Raw genomic sequence first — 23,473 nt, forward strand, 5'->3', positions numbered from 1 at the left:
AATCATGGAATAGCCAAGGCTAGGGAGGAAACACCAGACCATCCTTCAAAACGGCTGCATTTGTCAGCCAAATAACGAGGAGTCTTCCAATCCGAACAGGCTTCGGTGCGACACTATGCCTAACTGTGAGATGCATCTGGCCTTTGGAGGGAGCAGCCGCTGAATTCACAGTCAGCACCCATGGATATAGACATATGTGCCACGTCATATTTTTACCCCACAGAAAAAAATGTCCTGAATCACAAGACAAGAGATCGAATTGAAGGAATTCAGTATCTATAAAGGTCTCAGATAAATTTGTAAGGGGTTAGAGAAAGCATTGATTGAGCCATATTGATTTTAAAATGTGTGGTTCCCCTACAGAATAAACACACTTAAATTGTTGATCGTCTTACATTATGTTTAAAATAAAAGTAAATGACATATTGTTCATATCTGTAGCTGGAAAATGTGTTTTAATTTAGTCATAGAAGCCAGCTTTCCAACTGAACAACCTAAAACTGAATGCATAATTTATTCTTGGAGATTTCTCAAATACATTGGATGTTATCCTTAATGCCAGGTCAGAGCAACATATGGGAAAAAAACCTCTGCCAAAACCAAACAGCAATGAAGGTATTTGCATTTGCTTATGTGCCAATTGCACATTTTCTAAACTACATTCTTATCATTGTTGTATTAAATACAAAAAAAAAAAAAAACCTAATATAAATCTTAGGTCAGTGGGGCAAACCAACATACCAAATCTGCGGCAGAAGACTCCCATGACGGCGCTCTCCTCCACCACCCTCAGGTCAGCCAGCAGCGCCAGCTCCAACCCTCCAGCCACAGCAAAGCCACTCACCGCTGCTATCAGCGGCTTGGACAGCTGCAGACGGGACGGACCCTGGAGGAAATAACAGCATCAGCCTACCCATGCATACACACAGCATAGCACTGTATGCTAATCCAAACAGCTGAAGTCATCACTCAAGATGTAAACGGCGTAAACAAGGTGATCACGTCCCCAGATCGTGCACATCATCACCGCTTCCCAACGATTGATGCTTTTTACCCTGTTTGGTAAATTGTTCCAGCTTCATTTTCTAATTTATTTCTCAGACTGTCAAACAAATGCAGAGCGAGAGGATTCAGCTTTTGACCGCAGCTGAACAAATGAAGCGGTTTATTTTCCCTGTTTGTGGTACAACGGTGTCATTTTCTGCATAGGAGGTCCGCTCAATCCCAGCGACCCGCAGTCCAGGCATCCCTTATGGAAACTTAAATGATCCCATATATTTTATTAATATACTCTTAATCCATACCAAATGTTACAACAGTGCAAGAAGCTACAGCGCTTTGAAAGAGTTGGCCATTTAAAGCATGCATTAAAATTACGAAAAAGGTGTTACTTTATTGTATATCATGTACCATGTCTGTTGGTTGTGCTGTCCTTTCTACCGGTACATCTCTTTGCAGGTAATGAAGCAGACTGAAAATGTTTTCTCATTATCTCCCTTTTATCTCCTCTTTCTTTCATCTTTTCTCCTTTTTTTTCTGTTTTTCCTCTTCTGTTCTACTTACATTGCAGTGTCCATATAATCTGTAAAACTCCCTGCATAATTATAATAAAGCTATTTCTATGCATGAAACAAGCGGAACACTATGGCGATAGCCGTACTGCTCCACTTGTGAAAGGAAAATCTTTCGGGCTCTTTTCGGCATCAAGACAATTATTCTTATTGCCACATTGCCAGACAGGACACTGTAAAAAAAAAAAAAAAAACTATTACCAAATCTGGTCGGGAGGAACACACAAACATCTTTTCCATCAACAAAGGCAAAAAAAAAACAATTCCTTTTGCTCTCTTTAAAAAAGAAAGCTAAAACCCGCACAGCCATGTTAGTTTGACGTCATTGGTCAGAAACATTTTCGTATTGAGGTTGATGCATCTGTTGGCTTCTGAAAAGTTGTATTTTGGGGAATTTGAGAATTTATAAATCTCGCAGCAAATTCATCTTGCTTGCAAGGTAACCAACACCATGGAATCAAATGCAAACGAATAGCTACTCAGAAGGACATGGAGTTCAACATTCCTAGGATGTTTTCATCAGGAATGTTTAAGCAGGTAAATCTGAAGTATAACATGAAAACTGCTATTCAAAAAGAACCCATCGGATACAAGTTAGACTGAGCTATTTTGCAAAAATTAAGTAATTAAGTATTTTATTTGTAGAAGCTCGAAAAGAAATGGATAATTTAATTTTATCTCTAAATAAATAGTAACCTTGTAACAGAAAAGCAAAAATAAAATCAATAAAAGCTTGTGGCTGTAATGGCAGAAACATACATAGGTACTGTCAGATATTCCCACACTGCAAGAAGCATCTTTAGACCCAACTCGTTTTCTCAAACGTCTAAAAATAAAATAAAAAGAACAATTAGTAGCAAGCAGAGGGGTTTGGATTTGAAGATTTACACGGTACTAAAAAGCAGAACTAAACCTCACAAGTACACACATGCAGTCACAAACCAAACACTGCTCACCATTGGGCCAGGACCCTTTGTGACATCTTGCTCCAATTTAAGGGGGGCTTTTTGATTGGCCAGCATTTTCAGATCATAACCAGCGCAGAAATTCCCTCCTGGAAGAGACCACAAAATTACAAAGTATGGCAGGGAGGAAGGGAAATGATGAGGATGAAAAAAAAAAAGGCTGCAATTTGGCTTGCAGCTTGCTTTCTCTTGGCTTGCTGGCACACAAATCCTTCTCTTCCCTAAAGGATGTAAAGTTGATGCATATAAGCACAGACCAGACCGTGCATGTGCTCACATGCATCATACTCTCATTAATGGACAAGTAATGCCGTGGAACCACGGATCTCTTCCCCTGGATTCATGTGGTAATTACAACATCCCCCCAGAGGCAAACAAACTCTATGTCACCGTCTAAGGCAGGCACTCATAAAACCCTCCTCTCTCTGTAATGTGACAACATAAGTGCCAGCAACACCCATCAGCTGGGAGCTCTGATTGCAGCTGTGGGTCAGCACAGGGCTGTTATAGAAAACCTGTGTCATCCTGTTTATGGGAGTAAATGACTGTCCTTGTGTGACAACTGTGACCTTTTAACGAACTGAGCAAGAGCTGAACGTTTTATATATATATATATATATATATATATATATATATATATATATATATATATATATACACTATATTGCCAAAAGTATTTGCTCACCCATCCAAATTATTGGAATCAGGTGTTCCAATCACTTCCATGGCCACAGGTGTATAAATTCAAGCACCTAGGCATGCAGACTGTTTTTACAAACATTTGTGAAAGAATGGGTCGCTCTCAGGAGCTCAGTGAATTCCAGCGTGGAACTGTGATAGGATGCCACCTGTGCAACAAATCCAGTCGTGAAATTTCCTCGCTCCTAAATATTCCACAGTCAACTGTCAGCTGTATTATAAGAAAATGGAAGTGTTTGGGAACGACAGCAACTCAGCCACGAAGTGGTAGGCCACGTAAACTGACGGAGCGGGGTCAGCGGATGCTGACGCGCATAGTGCGAAGAGGTCGCCAACTTTCTGCAGAGTCAATCACTACAGACCTCCAAACTTCATGTGGCCTTCAGATTAGCTCAAGAACAGTGCGCAGAGAGCTTCATGGAATGGGTTTCCATGGTCGAGCAGCTGCATCCAAGCCATACATCACCAAGTGCAATGCAAAGCGTCGGATGCGGTGGTGTAAAGCACGCCGCCACTGGACTCTAGAGCACTGGAGACGCGTTCTCTGGAGTGACGAATCGCGCTTCTCCATCTGGCAATCTGATGGACGGGTCTGGGTTTGGCGGTTGCCAGGAGAACGGTACTTGTCTGACTGCATTGTGCCAAGTGTAAAGTTTGGTGGAGGGGGGATTATGGTGTGGGGTTGTTTTTCAGGAGCTGGGCTTGGCCCCTTAGTTCCAGTGAAAGGAACTCTGAATGCTTCAGCATACCAAGACATTTTGGACAATTCCATGCTCCCAACTTTGTGGGAACAGTTTGGAGCTGGCCCCTTCCTCTTCCAACATGACTGTGCACCAGTGCACAAAGCAAGGTCCATAAAGACATGGATGACAGAGTCTGGTGTGGATGAACTTGACTGGCCTGCACAGAGTCCTGACCTCAACCCGATAGAACACCTTTGGGATGAATTAGAGCGGAGACTGAGAGCCAGGCCTTCTCGTCCAACATCAGTGTGCAACCTCACAAATGCGCTTCTGGAAGAATGGTCAAAAATTCCCATAAACACACTCCTAAACCTTGTGGACAGCCGTCCCAGAAGAGTTGAAGCTGTTCTAGCTGCAAAGGGTGGACCGATGTCATATTGAACCCTATGGATTAGGAACGGGATGTCACTTAAGCTCATATGTGAGTCAAGGCAGGTGAGCAAATACTTTTGGCAATATAGTGTATATATATAAAAAACGTTCAGCTCTTGCTCAATTCTTTGAATTGATATTTTCGCCTAACATGAGCTTTAAGAGTTTACAGAATGGTGATGTGTTTAGAGGACAGGAGGATGTCTGCAGGTTAACAGCTTTTTAGGGTGAAGTTTAACAGCCAGATCAGGGCAGTTGTTAACACTAGAACTACCATGGAGGGGTCAACTGACCTTTTTACCTGAAAGCCCCACAAGAGGGTCATTTGACCCTTTGGACCTCCTGCGGACACTCCTTTTGTTGTGGAAATGTGGCTGTTAGCAGCTCATAGCTGTCACTTGAGTCACAGAGTCACAGAGTCACTTGAGCCTGTGTGGGGAAGGGAACCCCAAGGCAAGCTTTTAGTATAGTTTTTTAGTGGATTTTTATGCAGTGAATCATCAGGATCAACGAGAATTTGGGATCAAAACTCTAAACATTTATTGTTAAAAAAAAAAAAAACATATTTACAATGAATGCAAAAGCAACTGTTTTTCCAGTTTTCGTGTGGAAGGTTGTGGCACAAGTAACTTATTTTTGTGTGCCAAAAATAGAAGAAAAAGAAATTACAAAGAAAAAAAGCATATTTACAAAGAATGCAAATGAGTGAAATACATTTGAGCAGTCACTAACAATTCTGGCACTGCCATTGCTCCTTTCGGCATTTCCCACATGTGTATTTGTAACACTTTTCACAGCGCACTGTTGCACGATTGTCCTTGCATTTGATTTTAGCCTGACACTTGGCTCTTTGTCCGAGTTGTGGTGTGGAGGGTTGTTGCCGAAGCAATTGCTCCTTTTGGGCCTTTTTCATACCCACGTGGGAGTGAGCCAACTCTCTTGCCAGTTCAAACAGGAAATCCAGCCGTCTTTCCTTTCTCCCGGTGCATAATTGATAGAGCACGTGGGCATTCAGTGCTGCAATGTCTATCATGTTGTAGAACACTGCTACTGGCCAGCGCCTTGTTCCTGCGCGGACAGTGTATTCCCGCACCATCTGGTCCATGATATCGACGCCGCACTTTGTTGTGTTGTAGAGCGTGATGGTGTTTGGCTTCTTTTTGGTGGTTTTCTGTGTCTCAATCGTGCTGTGCATGCTGCTGAGAACATACACAGTCTTCCTCCGCTTGGGCGCATACGCAGTCAGTGTGGCACCAGGATTTCTTGGCGAATCCTGTTGACTGTGCCGAGGATGGTTGTATTCCGGCTAATTAGTCGTTTTGCAAGTGACAGTGATGTAAAGAAATTGTCTGTGGCACGTTAATTCAACCATTATCTGGTTGCAGTCATATGACTCGTCATGATGGCTGGAACCCGTATGTATTGGGATACAGATACGCGGAACTCCCCAGTTGCTGATGTGATGCCCCGCAACAGATTCCAATCACTTTTGACAACATTACATTTTATGAACAATTCAACAGTGTCAGAGACTGAAAAGAGGGACAAACTCTGGAAAAAATTCAGACCATGGCTTGAGCATCCAATCACTGCACTATGGAACTATTGATTACACTATGGAAATACTGACTTGCAATATGTCTCATTTCTTTTACTTCTATATCTCTATATTATATCATAAATGTATCTGTCAACACTCTTTCCTGGTCATGTTAATCTTGTCTGCCTCAACTGACCTAGTATGTTTTATAGAATGTTCTTTGCACAATTATCTTTATTACTCTTACTTGTACATAGCCATTTGCAAGGATGTACTAAATGATTGAGACATGTACAAAAGCATTTGAAATTTGATGAAAGTTATGATAAATGCCATTCTGTTGTGAGGAACTGCAAAATAGTTTTGGGATTTGTCCATGTTTTGAGAAAGACATCTCAATTTCAAGAAATGAGCCAAACCAAGGGAGAAAAACTGTAACACACTGGGAAGAAGCTGTCTGTCCCTGTTTGTCTTGGCTGTTACCACTGTAAGGTGTGACCCCCTCACCCCTCACCCCACACACGGCCCATAACAGCCTCATTACCATGACAAAATGAGTGATTAGTGTATTCGGGAAAAGCCGCCGGGTCAATTGACCCCTCTCTGGTAGTTCTAGGTAGGCAGAAAAATCCTGGTAGTTCTAGTGTTAAATCAAGTTTTTATCATTTGAGGCAGCTGGCCGAAATCAAGCCAATTCTTTCAAGGCAACAGTTTGAAATTTTAATCCACGTCTTTGTTACCACTCGGCTGGATTATTGCAATGCCCTCTATGTGGGGTTATAGTGCTTCCTCCATCTTCTGTCTGCAGATAGCTAAAAATGCTGCAGCACGCCTTTTAACTGACACATGCCAAGTATGAGCACATCTCCCATCTTAGCCTCACTCTACTGGCTGCCCATACGTTTTAGAATCCATATCAAAATTATTTTATTTGCTTTTAAATCCTTGAATGGGCTTGCTCCACTGTACCTCTCTGAGCTTCTACATCATTATCGACCTTCAGCTAGTAACCACTGATCAGGCCCGAAATCTAGGTGTAGCACTGGATTCAGACTTGAACCTCCAAAAGCATTTAAAGACAATTACAAGGTCGGCTTTCTATCACCTGAAGAACATTTCCAGGATTAAAGGACTAATGTCTCAGCATGATCTGGAAAAACTAGTCCATGCGTTTATTTTTAGTCGAATTGATTACTGCAACAGTATTTTCACAGGTCTGCCTAAAAAGTGGATCAGACAGCTGCAGCTGATCCAGAACGCTGCTGCCCGTGTCCTCACTAAGACTAAGAAAGTAGAGCACATCACCCCAGTTCTAAAGTCCTTACACTGGCTCCCTGTATCTCAGAGAATAGACTTTAGAATACTTCTGTTAGTCTATAAATCTCTGAATGGCTTAGCACCTAAATACATCACAGACTTGCTATCAGTGTATCAACCCTCCAGACCACTCAGGTCTTCTGGCTCCAGCCTGCTCTGCAGACCTAGAACCAGAACTAAACATGGAGAAGCAGCATTTAGTTCCTATGCTCCACTTATCTGGAACAAACTTCCAGAAAACTGTAAAAGTGCGGAAAGCCTGAGTTCCTTTAAATCAAGACTAAAAACACATTTGTTTAGGATTGCCTTTGACTGTTTTAGTTAAACAGTTCAACTAAAACATATTTTCTTTAATCCAACTGTCTTAATATTCTTTTTTTGTTTCTGCATTTTTTTATTTTATTTTTTTCCTACTTGCTTTGATTCTGTTTTATCTTCCTGTATTTTAATCATGTAAAGCACTTTGCATTGTCTTTGTACTGAATTGTGCTATACAAATAAATTTGCCTTGCCTTGCCTTGCCTTCTCACTCTCTCAGGTCAGCTGCTCCTGATAGAGCCTAAATCTAAGCGGAAGCTCAGAGGGGACCGCTCTGTTGCAGCTCCAAAGCTCAGCCCACTCATAAAATTTAGAGAATTAGAATAGAGATTTTTTTTATTAATTTACACATGAGGGTGCGGCTGGTATATCTCCACTAGCTCTGCTTCTAAACTAGGAGTCCTTTTCAGTTTTATGGCATAAATAAGACAACATTTATTGTCATTTTATATACACAAACTGTATGCATGTTTCGTTTTGTACAGCTCTCATGACATTTCAATTTGTTAAAGTGCAGCAGTGATCAGATGTAAACATTTTGGGAGAAAAAAAATTGTGCAAAAAAAAAAAAAGAAAAACCACTGATATGGTCGGTTTGATGCAGAGTCTGTGACATGATTTAGAGTTTTTTTCAACAGTTCAGCAGTCTGATGAATTTGGGAAAGAAGCTGTTTTTGAACCTGCTGGACCTGCATTGAATCCAGTGAATCCTCTTCCCAGAAGGCAGCAGGGAGAACAGTCCATGGTGGGGGGTGTGAGGGGTCATTGATAATGTTACGTAATAATTTATAATACCATAATAATTTAAGGTCAGTCAAATTAACCACACAGTGACTTGAGTTTACTTGAATCTAAATCAGTGCGTTTAGTCCCTGGCTGGATGTTTAGGTCTCTCTAGGTTTTACTGCAGGATGACCCTGTATTATTTACCCCCATCCTTCTTCCTATTAACTATGACCAGCATCACAGTCTCTGCTGAGGAAATGCACCCCTAAACCATGATGCTAACATCACCATGTTTCTTTATTAGGATGCTTTGATCGGTTTTTCCAGCCGAACTGACCAGAGCATCTTGATCCACGTATTTTCTTCTCCAATTTAAACTTCTAAAGACTTTAGGTGGACGGCTGTTTATCAGGACATCTACAGTCCAACCTTCCTCTTTCCATTTTCAGATGATTTCTTTAAACAGTGCATCTCCATGACTTCATCTCTGACCTGCATTCATTGGACCATTTGTTCACTAAGCTAAAAAAAAACACTTGGATTAAATATCACACTAAACTAGACTATATTTATTCATTAGTTAACTTTCTAAGGCAAGTGATTGTGGTGGATAATATTAAAGAGGTATGAGAGTAATGAGAGCTAAATTAAAAAAATACAATATATATTAATAACATATGGAGAAGCCATGTGTCATTTTCCTTCCAGTTACGACAAAAACTAATTTTAATTGGTCTATGATAGAAAAAAAATCCCAAAACAACACAATTAGTTTGTGGCTTTATTTTGTATAAAAGGGAAAAAGGTACCATTAATATAAAGAGTTTAGCAAGGCATGTAAATTAGGAGAAAAAAATATGACTACAGTTTAAGTATTTGTACATGTCCTGCAAACACATAAACGTCCCTAACACACATGCAGAAAAATACATGTAAATAAAAATAAATGCTGCAGAGGAGAAAAGCTGCATTCACAGGAAATAGTGAGCAACAAAAAGGAAACGCCCTGAAACACAAAACCTGCAGCAAACATATAAACAATGCAAAGACAAAATAAAGACTGAGAAAAATGCTGCAAGTAGCAAAAACAACTGCAAGTTAAGAAAAAACAGGCAACACTAGAGCAGCATATTGGAAGTCTGGGGAGATAATCATCAACTATATGGGATCAGAACTTTAGTAAAGGTATAAACTGGATGCTAAGAAAGATTTCCCCTCGTCACTACCCGATCCATACTGGAAGCACGACCCGTATGTGCAACCAGATATACATCAGGGTAGAGACCTAAATTAAGTTTTTCCCCTCCCAGAAAATAGTTAGCATACTAAACTATAATGTGTTAAAGGTCAATAATGTAGTTTAAGACCTTGTGGTATATAGAGTGTGATCTAAACAAACAACGAAAATGCAGTTAAAAATTGTTTAACCCCTTTTTGCCGGACTAAAGGGCAGATTATACTTCTGCAACCGCACACATCAAATGTCGCTTGCATCTTGTCGCGAACCAGTTTTGCTGGTATGCTTCAGCAACGTCGGACTGGAATTTCTAGGGACGCACAGCAGTTTCCCGCCAAAGCGCAAGGGGGAGACTTTTCGAGATCTCGTGAGAACTTCAACGGTCAAGACAAGTTCTTCGGCGGCGGCAATGGGAGTGTTTATTTAACAAAACAACAATGGCGCATCTGGAAGATATCACGGTCAGGGATCTAGACTATCCATTGTTGTTATTCCTCGTTTTTTTAAAATGGCGTGCCCCGGCAGCGAATCGAGAAGGGCAACCACACAGACCGCTGGAAAGGCATACAAAGGACCAATCACAGCTGCTTTTTGTCTGCGCACTTCCGCTCGAGGTCTGTGCGGGTTTGCGACTGTCCGACGTGTAGTCAGGATTTTTTTGAGGTGTGCGGCGACGGTTTCAGAACCTCTACGCGGGGGGCGTGGTCGCGCACAGAGACAGATGATGGTTGATGGTTGCAGAGGGTATGCGTGAGAAGCATAATTGGCCTAAATCTGAGCATGTCGGACATGCGATCAGACATTCGAAGCATCAAATTGTCTCAAAAAAGTCATTAAAAAAAAATCACAATGTGTATTAGAATTCTTTAGTGATTTAAGGATAGAAATAAGTACTTTTAGTACCATAGTTAAATTATTTATTGCGACCTGGATGAATATCTCCTTATACTTGCGCAAATGAGCTGACGGTATGTCCATATGAGTTGATGATTGGCTCCCCCTTGTGGTCTGGATCACTTCTCTCATGTAGGGCTAATTTGCAGCTTCTTTATATGCAGCTGCATTTTTTTCTACTAGCTGTATTTTCCTTTGCATGCATGGTGTGTGTGTCTGTTACCATAATTGTAAGTTTGAAAGGTGTTTCCATTTTGCTGCTCCCTGTCCTGTGATTGCAAAGTTTTCCTTTGCAGCATTTTTTTTAGTCTAATTTTTGAGTTTGCAGGACCCTTTGAATTTACTGTGAAATCATGCATTTACACAGCATTTGCATCGCCGGGTTACATTATTATTCGATCCTATAGCAGAGAGCTCTGCTCTCTGTTCAGAGAGCTCCTTGCTCCTTGAGAGACCTTGACTACCTCAGCAACACCGGTTGAAAGAGAAGTGGAAAAAGACATCGGGCCTCAAAGCTGTGTTCCTATGTTGAAAGCTTCTTCAGATAAAACATCTGCTACTTAACAAAGCAATAGAGGCTGCTGCAGAGCTGGCAAAAAAATCTCAGATTTAAAAGACAATAGAGCTCTTTCATCAACATTTAATACAGTTTGACTCATCAGCAAAGGGAAACCATACAAAGATTTCCTTCTTGGCTGCTTCAGCCTGAAGCTCCTGAAGTTTCATTCATGGCTCACAGGGAACTTTGAATCAGAAGCATCTTGAACATCCTGAGAAATAAACTCGGTGAATCTAAAAGGATTACTCTTAAGTGTAAAACAAAAATTGTGTGATAAGCGGAGAAGTCTATCGCTACATTCTCCTCCCCAATGATACTTACTTCAATTACAGTAAAAGATTAAATAAAATAGTTTTTTTGCATCTATTTGACGTCCCTAACCTACCTGACCCATGTGTTTATTGGAACCAGTAGGAAATTGAAAAGAGTTTTGATCCTCTGTTTCTTTAGTCCTGTAGAGTAACACAGCAGAGCCGTCATCCAAAGCGTTATTCACAAAAATCATAAGAACAAATGTTCGGGCAAATTCAAGCCCTGCTGAAAGCAATTACTCTTAATTTCATCAAAAAAAAAAAAGGAGATAGAGTGAGCCGAGAGAGTGAGTGTGTCAGTGCTAATTTGACCTAAATGGATTCCGTATGTTCGCAGAAACATTACATCCACACTGGAACCTCCCTGCTTGTCATTTAACTGCTCTGAGGTGCTGCTAATTACCGCAGAGGGGTCAGCAGACTCCTCATCATGGAGCAGCAACAGTGGAAAGGCTGCTGACAGAAATGTGGGCTGTGATTGCTTCTACTCGTTTAACCCATTTAGGCCGGGAAAGCATTACCGCATTTCTACCATTCAAGCCGGGGGTGCTGTTGCGTCATTCTACCATTGACGCCGGGAGAGCATATAAGTCAAGCAAGAAGAAAGAAGTTTTTTTCAAGCAAACATGGAGGAGTTTGACAGAGAAGAGTTGTCGGAAGGCAGTGATTTTGAGGAGTGTGTCGGCTTTGATGACGGTATAGATGAAAATGATGACTTTGAACGCGCTGAACCAATCGAACTACCACCGCAATGCACGGAGTGTTTTCAACCGCACACCTGGAGTGAAAGTTGATTTGCCTGCAGACACCACACCGCTGCAGGCATTTGAGCATATTTTTAATGAAGAACTTTGGATGCATCTAGTTACCGAGACGAATAGATACAGTGACCAAACAAACCAAACTCCAACAAGAGCAAAGATGGCAAAGTGGTCACCCGTGACTGTGACGGAGATGAAGACATTTATTGGGCTGTGTATGTAAACCTCTCTTCAGGATGCAGTTCCCCCAAAATATGTCCCGGGACAGATTTGTGGCCATCTGGAGGTAGGTTGTATGCAATTTATAACACAGACATATGCATTATTATGCATAATAATACTGTTAATAAGTAATCATCAGATAGTTATTTATGTAATGTTTGTTCTTTATTTTGAAAACGTTTTATATTGCACATTCTCAATGAAGACATGATCACATATGGAAAAAATAAAAGGTTGAATTTTTTTTTTTTTTGATTACTGCTTTTCACATTTTTTTTTTGGAAGAATTTCAAAGATAAAATATATTTTGAGTTCTATCTGCTACAGAAGCTGAGATATCAATAATTTAGGCGTTGACACAGTTGCTGAATTTACAGAAAAACTTCAGGTTTTAGGGGTATTTTTTAAAATCGGCCATAGGTTTTTAAGGTGTTTTTTCCAGGCGTTTTAGGCCTAAATGGGTTAAAGCAAGCGAGCAGCAGGCACGGGCTGTAGACCAGGGATGTCCTGCAGCCGTCGTGTGGAGAAGCAACCAATGCAGCCACAGGACACCTCAGAGGGCGCAGAGGCCGGTCCAAGCCAGAGACCATGTTTCCACTGGGGGAGGTGCTATGATTAGAGCAGTCCTGGTCACAGGTGGCGGACGCAGGGCTGCTCGCCTCACAGGCGATTTGCTGGACATTCCGGTCCATGTAGTTTTAGGAAGACGGGATGGAAAAATAAAGGCCATTTAAGAACGGAGGTTACTTTATGACTTTTGACTCAAATAAATCAAAACCATATTTCTACTTTGTCCTAAATTATTTCATTTATTGATATTTTGCTGTAATTCAGACAAACTTCAACACTTACTTAAAAGATCTCCAAGGTGCAAAGTAAAAAAAAATAAGGTTTAAAACGGATGATTAGTGATGTAGATTTCCTGTTTGCTGGATGCACATGGCATAGACTTTTTCAGGTGAATCTAATTTCTATAAAGCAATCTAGCTAAAGCAATCTGTGTTTAACTTTATTTTATCAATTTAAATCCATTCAAATGGCTTTTTTTTTAAACATACTTCACTTCACTTTGATATTCATTACTTCTCCTGAGTTATCACAAAGGAACTGAAATCAGTGATTCGTTTTTTACCTCCTTCTTTATTGTTGCATTCTTATAAAAATCACCAAATGACACCTTTTTTAATGATAAATATCTTTTGAAGTGTGAAAAACTGGATAATAAATTTAGGAGAAAGACATAACGACACATAAGGTGGAAAAAATAGATAAAGCATCAAAAAATGTGAAAACATTTTTCACATTTTAAGCCTAACCTTTACTGCATTTTTTAAATTTCCTTCTGTTTTTATCCCGTTAATGTAGGGATACACATATTCCGACCCATCAGTGTTATGAATGGAAACATATGGACTGAAGTTAATAACAAAATATTCTTTAAAAATCTGGTAATGATCAATGTTTTTATTAGCGTTTCAGAAAAGAAACAGTTTAAACCCCTAAAATATTATTTTGGCAGAAGGAGTTACTCCCTCTTTCTCAACAGACGTCAGTGATTTAGGAGAAAATATGAGCTGTTGATGAGTTTAAGCTCAAACGACTGAATTATGATTGTAAAAATTTTAAAAACAAAACAGCGCCCAAAGATTCCTGCTAATTGAATCCTCATTTTTTTCTCTGGCGTGACCCTCTACCCTGATTATTTGTTCTTTACCTGTTAGATGCTGAGGAAACAGATGAACTCAAAAAAAGATGTAAGAAAACATATCTGGTGTCTGCAAAATTTTAAATATACCATTTATAAAACAATTTTACTCTTTTTAAACGTAGTTTTCTTTGAATTATAGTTTTTTTTTTTTTTTTTTTTTTTACATTTATCCCCATGTTTAGCCACACTTGGCTCTAATTTGTGGTTTAGTTTCTATTTTAATCTTACATCAAACTTCCTTATGGGAAACCGTGTTTGTAAAAGTTCTCCATTAAAGACTAAATGAAGAGGGAGAACAAAACAAAGCTTTTGTATCAAATTAACCAGCTGTTTGCTAAATAATCGAAACAGGAGGGGAGAAAAGCAAGAAGAGTTCCTAATTTGACAGATTATTTTTTAACCTGATTGAGCCAGGCTGTTTTTCTATGCCTGTTATTGCAGTAGCAGCAAATAAAGATGCTAGACTGATAACTTTAAAACATCATGACTCCTTTTTGCTGAGTGAAACGCAGTATGCAGATGCTGCATGCAGCAGCTGGCATCGTCTACCTTTCCCGTGCAGAACAGCCACGTTCAAGTCTGGGTCGCTGTCAAAGGCCTGCAGCTCCTCCAGCAGACGCCTCGCTGTCTCCTGGTTCACCGCGTTACGCACCTCTGGTCGGTTTATCGCCACGGTGACCACGGCTCCCCTTCGCTCTGAGACCACGGTTTGACCTGCAGCTAAAGACAGACAACACTGAGAGAGAAGCTGCACAGAGACTTGACGCCTGACCCTTTCAGTGATGGCGCATCACTGGTTTATGTGGTTTGAGTTGAAGGAAGGATGAGAGTGTGGAAGAGAAGCTCTGCAGAGTCAAAGTGAAGACCTGGGCTCTCTGCCTCAGTGTGTTTATGTGCAACACCAAACTGTGGCTTGAGGTTGAGGCAGGCAGCTGACCGGACATTGTTTAGGTTCATCCCTGGGAATCCACACCCACAGCTTACTGTGTCCAGAGGAGAAACAGAAGCTACTGACACAGACTGCTCAACCCAACCCAACGGAGAATGAAAAGCAAAAGCTAATTTATCTCAGGGAACCTTTCTACTCGACGAAACCTTAAACAAAGACAGTAATTACACCGAGGTCTGAGTAAATGAACCACATCTGAACTGCTTCAGTGTTTGCAGTTTTTATTTCAGGAACTTTAGTGGCTGAAACACCAGGAAACACTTGGTTAAATGCGCCATAAAAGTGAATAAAAGATCAAAAGAATTACATATTCAACTAATAATTAGTGGGAAATGTAAAATGAAGTGACCAAACGGGTTGGGCAGCTGCTGGAAAGTTAGCAGCTCCATTAAAATATGGAATCAGTTCTGAAGAAATAATTTTAAAAAAGGGGTTTTTTTTCAGACAGTGAAACTTTTTTTCAATTTATATATAGAATCAATTGGTCAAAATATTTCTGGTAACAACAAACTGATCAACATGTTCCTTAGCAACATTTTTATGGGGACTTTCTGCTTGGAGTTTGCATGTTCTCCACCTGCATAAGTGGGTTCTCTGGGTACTCCAGGTTCCTCTCACAGCTCATAAATATGACTGACAGGTTAACTGGTTACTCTAAATCAGGGGTCTTCAATCCTCTTAGACTGGAGTCCTGCAACTTTCTGATGCATTTCTGCTTCAACACACCTCACTCCATTATAAGCACATTAAAAGAGCAAGATCGACATCTAAACTCTTTCCCCAATCTGAAACTCTTCCAGAAACTATGATTTTTTTTCTCAGTGTTGAGATTGAGATTGAGATTATTTAACAAAAATTGTAGAAATATGAACGTCTTCTTCACAACTTCCCCAAGTGTCGGTTGATGGAATCCTCATCACCTTCAAAAAAAGTTTAATTTCATCTAATTGAAATAATGACCAACTTTTTATTTTACTTATCAGAGCTATGTGAATTCAAACTTTTTCACTGAGTTCATTATTCTTTAACTATTCAGAGTAGAAATTATCAATACAACGAGTTTTAGGAATTAATCAGTACTATTCAGAATTCAAATATATCTCACCTTTAAGACTCTCTGAGTTTAAATGTATTTAAATAATGTAAAAACGAGGATTAATACTGAGATTACTACAATTGCAACATCAATTATTCCAGAATTAACCTTTCAAATCAGTGGCGGATCTAGGGGGCGGCTACTTGGGCTGCAGCCCAGGATGTTTCCCCCAGAGCCCCGGATCTCGCTTCTGAGCTGATCTGAGTAAAATGTGCAGTACTGGAATTCACCAGATGGTGGCAGCATGCACAGCAAAGCAGCCTGTAGCATTCCCGTGCAGAAGAAGAAGTTCTCATCAATGGCTGTTGCTAAACAGACTGATGTTCCAGGGATGTGAAGTCTGACTGACTTCCAAACGTTGTTTGTCCCGGTGTTCTATGGAATTCTGTTCCCCTTGTGTCGGGAGCGCATTGATTAACATCATTCATTAACATCCAGTTTAATCAGCAGCTGTTGTTTACAAAATTGTAAAATAAATAAATAGACGAGGTCATTTTAAGCTATTTTGTGTTATTTTTCCAACTTCTGTCACTTAAACCTGACAGAAATAAAAGTCAGTCACCAAACACAGTTTTCCAACAAGTAGTGAGTATTTATCATTTTTCATTGCTGATATCAGAGGACGGAAACCGGCTGATAGCAGGACACAAATATTAAGAGCTCCTGAAAAGATGAGAGTTTAGACTTTCTGATTTATCCCCTTCTAATGTAAAATATGACAGATTACTGGATTAAGTACATTCCTAGTATACTACATGATATCACACAAACAATTTTTGAGAATCTGGAAACAGATGCTTTTTACTTCCCAAAGATATGGGAGGAGGAGAGACTTGATGTTTCAGCTGCCTGAAATAATCTGTTCCTCCTCCATAACATGGGAAGAAATTAATTTACCTGCAGGACTTTTAACTGTGTTTATTCATTTATTCATATTCCTCTAGATTTGGTGACATTTGATAATTATTTGCCAAAGTTATGAGAGGGGAATTGTACATTTTAGCCACCTGATATAATCAGTCCCCCCTTTGATGATCTTTATGAAATATATTTTCTGTTTAAATTTTTATCTAACAATTCACATATATTCCAAAAAAAAGTTCAAACCAAAACCACTGGATTTGTTTTCCAAGTTTGAAGATGTTTCTCAATTCAAAATGTCTGGAGCAATGCTACTGCAGACATTTGGAATTGAGAATTAAAATACATTAAATAAAGATAATCAAACCATTTTGGATTTTAAAATATAAAATAATAAATGTTTTAAACACAATATATGAAAAATAATGACAGTTTCAAAAGATTTGTTTATTTTTTTCCCATGTTATGGGGAAACAGATTATATCAGGTGGCTAAAATATATTATTTCCCTCTGATAACTTTGGCAAATAATGATCAAATGTCACTAAATCCACAGAGTTAGTTGTTGATGAAGAGAGGGATAAACACAGTTAAGACTTGCAGGTGAATTCATTTCTTCCCATGTAATGGAGGGGGAATTGTTATGTGTGATAGCATGTAGTATAGTAGAAATTTCTTTAATCCAGTAATCTGTCATATTTTACATTAGAACGGGATTTAGAAGAAAGTCTACTCTCTCATTGTCACCCTCGGGACTAAGCCCCTGATCTCCGAGAATCCTAGATCCTCCCCCGTTTCAAATTATGACAATGGTTTTTTTATTTCTGTTTATCTGTACAGCAACGCCAGTTATTAATGGCAAGTTTCTAATATTCTTATATTTAGATCAGTATTTTTGATTGTTAAATTTTTATCTAGACTGTACAAACTGCAACAACTATTAGGAAATAAATAAAATATTTCCCAGTTACTAGTCTCTCTAATGACAGCTTGCTTTTCAAAATAAAATAAACAAGAAAGCGGTCCTTTAAGAATCACTTCTAAGTTAGCATATATTTACTTCATGACAAAGTGAAATATGCATGACATTTCCTTTTTGTCTGAGTTTAAATGTTTCTCCTGAATTCAAAGGTTTTTCTTCCTTTCCTTTAATGAGAAATGAGCTACAGGTGTGCCAGAGCCTTCTTCTACGATCACGTCTATGCGGCCTCTGCTGCCACCTACAGTCTTCATTAAGCATTACACGCTCACCCGTCGGTTCTTCGTCTCCCGTTGAAGCGCTGTAGGTTCTTATTGTTTTCAAAGTCGTGCACCTTTGCTGAGTCAATATTCTGCATTGACAGTTCGCTGCGACAATTTTTCCCAAAGCCCTTCCATATTTTAGCGCCATTGCAAAGAACCTCTGAAGGCAACGCTCACACGTTTAAACTTTGATTTTCTTAAACTATGGTCTCTGACCATTATGGTCAGACCCTTTTCCGATATATCTTATTAGGGTGCAACACTATAACGTGTCCTGACAGAAACTGAGGTCAAAATGAACAAGGTTCTGAAGACAAAAACAAACTTGGTGCATTGCAACGGTCATACCTGCGAAAGCACAACAGAGGGCGCTCTTATCTCATCAAACACTAGTGTCAGGATTTTCAGTACTTCAGATAGTAAATAATCTTTTTTAATCTTATTCAAAGAAACTTTTTGTTACTGCATTAAACTCTCAGTGCCTTATAATATTAACATCTAAAATACAATATAGTAAGATATGAATTTCCCCGAGGAGACAAATGTTACTTTATGGTTTTGAAAAAAATTTTACTTTATGGTTTTATAAAAAAAAAAATTGTTGAGGGAATTACATTTTAGAAATCTGTTGGCTATAAGCATATTTGTCACATTGTGATTGTAGCAGCTTTTTATTGAGCTGACAGAAAATCTTAAATTCAATATAATTCAGTTTATTTATATAGCGCCAATTCACAATACAAGTCATCTCAAGGCACTTTACAGTTCACCAGATCATACAGTCAGATTGATTCAAAGTTTTCTATCTAAGGAAAACCAGTTGATTGCATCGACTCATTGACTTGAATGCAATCCCTCACACTAAGCATGCTTGAAGCAACAGTGGAGAGGAAAAACTCCCTTTTAACAGGAAGAAACCTCCAGCAGATAGAATATTCCCAGTTGCAGCATCAATTATTCCAGAATAAACCTTTTAAATTATGTTTATGTTTTAAATAAACAAGAGCACTTGAACTTCTAATTATTGTTATATCAATTTAAATTTACACTAACTGATGGAGAAATATAAAGTAGCACATGAACAGTACCTGCTTTTACTGGTGGTAGTATTTTGCTTTTGGATAAAACATAAAATCTAAATAAAACAATTTTTGACAGAATTCGACTAAATATGACAAGTCCAAGCTGTACGAATATTGCTCGTGGCGTTTTAACTTAAATACTTTCCTTTATAATCTGCAAATGTGCCCCATACTGCAGCTGTGGAATTAAAATACCACCAAAAGGAAACAAAAATACCCCTTGGTTAACATGCAACTAGATAACACATATTGTAACTTCTAATTTTCTTACAAATTTTGTAGGATGCTTGCTTCTTATTGAGTATTTTCTATACATTACACTATCCATGTCCTATCTAGTAAGAAAGACACTGGATGACCTTTTTTTTAACAAAAGATTTCTTTAATTTTTATGGTTTTTGTACATTTTAAGGCATCATGCACAGAAAAAAAAGCCAAAGTAAAGATATTATGCGAACCCTCTACCAAAAATGATCTTTTAGCATTTAAATATGTGCTGTTAAGAATATGTTTATACAAATATGGCATGTAAGTGAACCTCGAAGCAGATTGTCACCTGCTCTCACAGTTTTTGTAAACATGGCTTGGAGCAAAGAGGGCAGAGGACATAAAAACAGAACAAAAAAAATGCACAGCATGCTACGACATGGGGCTTAATTTCCCTGAAAAGCATGCAAATTATATTTACAGTGCATTATTTTATTTAAACAGAACTATGTTCTTCAATCACTTCAGTTTAAAACAAAAAAAAGTGTCGACATTAACGTGGCCATATTTGTCCTTAACCAACAGACCTGTTTACAGTTCATCAACAAAACACTACAAGATTTTTTTCTTTACCATACATCAAGCACCTAATTTTTTTTTTTCTCTAGGTTGAAGACTTCAGATTAAATTGCCCAAATTGGGCTGAGACCAGGTTAAAAAAAATATTGTAGTGTCCACTATGGCAGACATCCAGAGGGCACCGGGAGCTTTTGGCACAGTTGTGTCCAGTTGTGCTCTTCTGTGGCCTTCATGTGCGTTATACCACATTAAAGACCATGGAAAGATACTGTTCATAAGAGACTTGGATCCAGCCGTCCTGGTCCGTGTCGTATCGCCTGAAGACGTCGGTCAACCTCTAAGGAAATGGCACAACAGCGGCGTTAGGAAATCGGCTACAATCAGATTTTTATTGATCAAAAATACATAAAAACTGGAATATTAAACAGAGGAACATAATGAGAGCTGTAACTTAAGTCTTATGGTTTAAACCACTGATCTGGACTCTGTAAAGTTCTTAAAGCAAAATATTTGTTTAGACTATTTGTATATGGGGATTTCTCTGTTTTTTTTTCTTTTAATTGCAGATCTTTGTCACATATCTAAATAGCCCTGGTATTTCCTGTCCAAGTCACAGCATCACGGGTCCTCTACTTTGCTTTGAGGAGTACAAAACACATCCTTCATTTCAGACACGTTCTCTTGTCTTTCCAATTTCCAAGACAAACAAGCCACTGTTTGCAGTTATATTCACACCAAAGGGCACAGGTGGATAATTCATAGTTTCACAGACTCTGAGAAATTGAATTTAAAAATTCAGAAATCTTAAAGGACATTCTGTAACAGTGGAACCAGAATTTCTGTATAAAACAGGAAACAACTTGAACCTAATTTACATGTATGCTTTTTTTAACATCTTTACCGGAATACCTCGTGTTCTAATTGGTGAAACTTATGCTTATCCAGTAATAAAATACAAACTAAATGGAAAATGAATTGAAATTAAACTTTGTTATCCATGAATTTTGTCATCAGTCCAAAATACAAAACTACAGACAGCTGAAAGTGGACTGAAAACTTTTTATCATCAGCAGAATATGAGTGATGTCATCACAATGATAAAGCTGCGTTATCTGATCATTTACCTGTAATACAATACAACACTGGATGAAGTCATCGAAGGCCACCTGTCCCTTCCTCTGCCGGTCAAACTTCTCTATCAGAGTGCTGTAGAACTGGTCTGACAGACGATAGCCTGCACACAAGGAGTATAGCGTTAATAATGCTTCATAGGCAACTGTTTAATGTTTGCATTTGAAAAAAATCATAATTTTTCCAGGTTTCCAAGTTCCAAGTTTTTATTGGACAAGTTATACAGTCCAGGTGATCAGCCTGGATGTCAAAGAACCCTGAGATGCGTAGGATTAACGATGAGGATTTAAAAAAAAAACTCTTACAGTGGAATATTTTAACTGGATTTCTGCAAAGCAGACCAGCTGAAGCAGCATTGCCTTTTTTTTACCCCATAAACAAGCAATGTACAGAAAATAAGAGAAGTTTCTTTGTTTTTTTAAACTTGCCACTAACGCTTAATCTGAAGATTATTGTTTCGCCTAAATTCAGGGGTGAATGATTGACAGAAAATGTAGGAAGTAAAAAAAAAAAAAAAGGAAAAATGCAAATAAGTGGCAAGTTTAAACCAAGGGTTACCCTCCTCCTGGCTCCTCGTACAGCAGGTCAGAGAGTCCGGCGCCTGCAGCCCTTCACCACCGCTGAGCAATTAGAAAACTACAAAGGCATACTTTTCTGCTCACCGAATCCGGTTAGCGCCTGTTTGAGCTCGTTCCTGTCGATGAAGCCCGAGTTGTCCCTGTCGTAGGTCCTGAAGATGTTCTGCCAGTCTGTGATGTACTTCCACACACCGGCGAACTCGTTGAAGTTAACGCCACCTTTGTTTTCCCTGTCAAACATGGCTGAGGGGGGGAAGAGATGCAACAATCATGTTACTAGAGGTTTTTCTTCATTTTTTTTCAACTCTTCAACCACAAACTTTAAGGAATTTGGCAGACATTTTCTTTGCCAAAATAAAAATCTTACATCTCTAATATCTCTCTCTCGACATCATCGCTTCCAACTGATTTTTTTCCCCTATTCTACATCTTTTTAATGTATCTTCGCTGCATTAGGTCTAAACAAAATGACTGCATGACCTCCTTAACATAGCTACCATCATCATTTGATTTGTTTTTTTTTTTGTTTTTGCAGCACTAGTGACTCTTTTTTGGACAGCAAACTGACAGGAAAGGGGGTATGAGAGGGGGGGGAGGCATGCGGTAAAGGACCACAGCTCGGATTCAAACCCGGTCGGCCGCATCAAGGATTAAAGGCTGATGCTGATGAAGATTCTCAGTCATCCAGGTCATAGTCATTCCGTAAAAGTTTGAAAACAATCCACTGCACTGGTTTCCAAGGTTTGAAGACGTTTCGCTTCCCCTTCCAGGAAGCTTTCTCAATTCCCCTGCCAGAAAGCTTCCTGGAGGGGAAGCAAAACGTCTTCAAACTTTGGAAACCAGTCCAGTGGATTTTTTTCAAACTTTTACGGAATTAAAGGCTGATCTATACTTTGAAACTAGGTTGTCTGGGTGGGTGTCGCAGTGAACGCAAAGACATCCCTGCCCCCTCCACAGACACTCTGCTACACCTCTCCCAAATTGTAGGTGACTGCAGACGGTGCCACCAGGGCTATTTGATCTTACATAATCCATTAAGATGTAAAAAAACCAGCAACTATCAAGGCTTTTAACTTTTCAATAATATCTAAGAGTACTACAACATGTGCAGCTGAATCAGGTTTTTATTGTTTTATTGGTTCCATTTAATGCTTTTCAATAAAATTACATTGAAACCGACAGAGTCGGTTAATTGGGGGAAAAAAAAAAAATTCAGCAGAGTAGGATTTTAAAGATTGTGATAAGCCAGAAGAATGTAATCGGTGCATCATATCGGATTTTATCTATAGGTAAAAAAAAAAAAAAAAATAATAATAAAAAATAAAAAAAAGAGGTAAAGGGGCTGAAGTGAGATGTATGCCACACTTCTATAAATTTTATTTAACAATTTCGATAGATTTGTTTCTCAGTGTTAATCTCTCACTGAGACATCATTAAAAAATAAAGGTTGCAATTATAAGTTTACAAAAATAAAAAAAAGTTATTTAAAGTTATTCGTCCCTCAGACATTGCTAAGAAATAAAACTGCTCTTAGGACCAAAACTCCATTTTGTCACTCTCATGCGGATCAATCCAATTACCTCCCAACAAAGGGAGTGTTATCGCATGATGAGCTTCTCGCTGCAAAGCTATAAAACACTGGATTTACTGCGCTTGCTGCTGACAGGACGAAAAGAGAATTAAAGGGATTTACTCTTAAAGCTACAATGCATCATGAGATCCAAAGTCTAGAGAATTAATAAAAAAAAAGTTTTATTGTTAATGTGTGTTACCTAAAGAAAATTTCAGTGCATTAAATGTAACCA

At 38.9% G+C, this 23,473-nt stretch overlaps 2 protein-coding genes across 3 annotated transcripts in view; both read right to left on the reverse strand.

The window, feature by feature from the left end:
* Positions 1–18,356, reverse strand: part of zgc:101569 (uncharacterized protein LOC449822 homolog) — a 45,344-nt gene extending 26,988 nt beyond the window's left edge. Inside the window, exons 1-4 of one of the 2 annotated variants that reach the window (XM_038305712.1) lie at positions 18,101–18,356; positions 14,493–14,657; positions 2,528–2,625; positions 742–886 (exon numbers count right to left, since the gene is read on the reverse strand). In XM_038305712.1, the coding sequence (XP_038161640.1) occupies positions 742–886; positions 2,528–2,625; positions 14,493–14,657; positions 18,101–18,239 (547 nt within the window). In that variant the 5' untranslated portion in view covers positions 18,240–18,356. Of the gene's footprint in view, positions 1–741; positions 887–2,527; positions 2,626–14,492; positions 14,664–18,100 lie in introns of both variants that reach the window. The other variant, XM_038305710.1, reaches the window with a different exon arrangement.
* A 1,192-nt stretch (positions 18,357–19,548) lies between these two features.
* The window catches only part of pdcd6 (programmed cell death 6), a 31,166-nt gene continuing 27,241 nt past the window's right edge, over positions 19,549–23,473 (reverse strand). Inside the window, exons 4-6 of the mRNA XM_038305715.1 lie at positions 21,753–21,911; positions 21,084–21,193; positions 19,549–20,296 (exon numbers count right to left, since the gene is read on the reverse strand). Coding sequence (XP_038161643.1) covers positions 20,198–20,296; positions 21,084–21,193; positions 21,753–21,911 — 368 coding nt within the window. The 3' untranslated portion in view covers positions 19,549–20,197. The remainder of the gene's footprint in view (positions 20,297–21,083; positions 21,194–21,752; positions 21,912–23,473) is intronic.

The sequence above is a fragment of the Cyprinodon tularosa genome, unplaced genomic scaffold (assembly GCF_016077235.1).
Source record: "Cyprinodon tularosa strain WSP-4 unplaced genomic scaffold, ASM1607723v1 ctg561, whole genome shotgun sequence".
Lineage (NCBI taxonomy): Eukaryota > Metazoa > Chordata > Actinopteri > Cyprinodontiformes > Cyprinodontidae > Cyprinodon > Cyprinodon tularosa.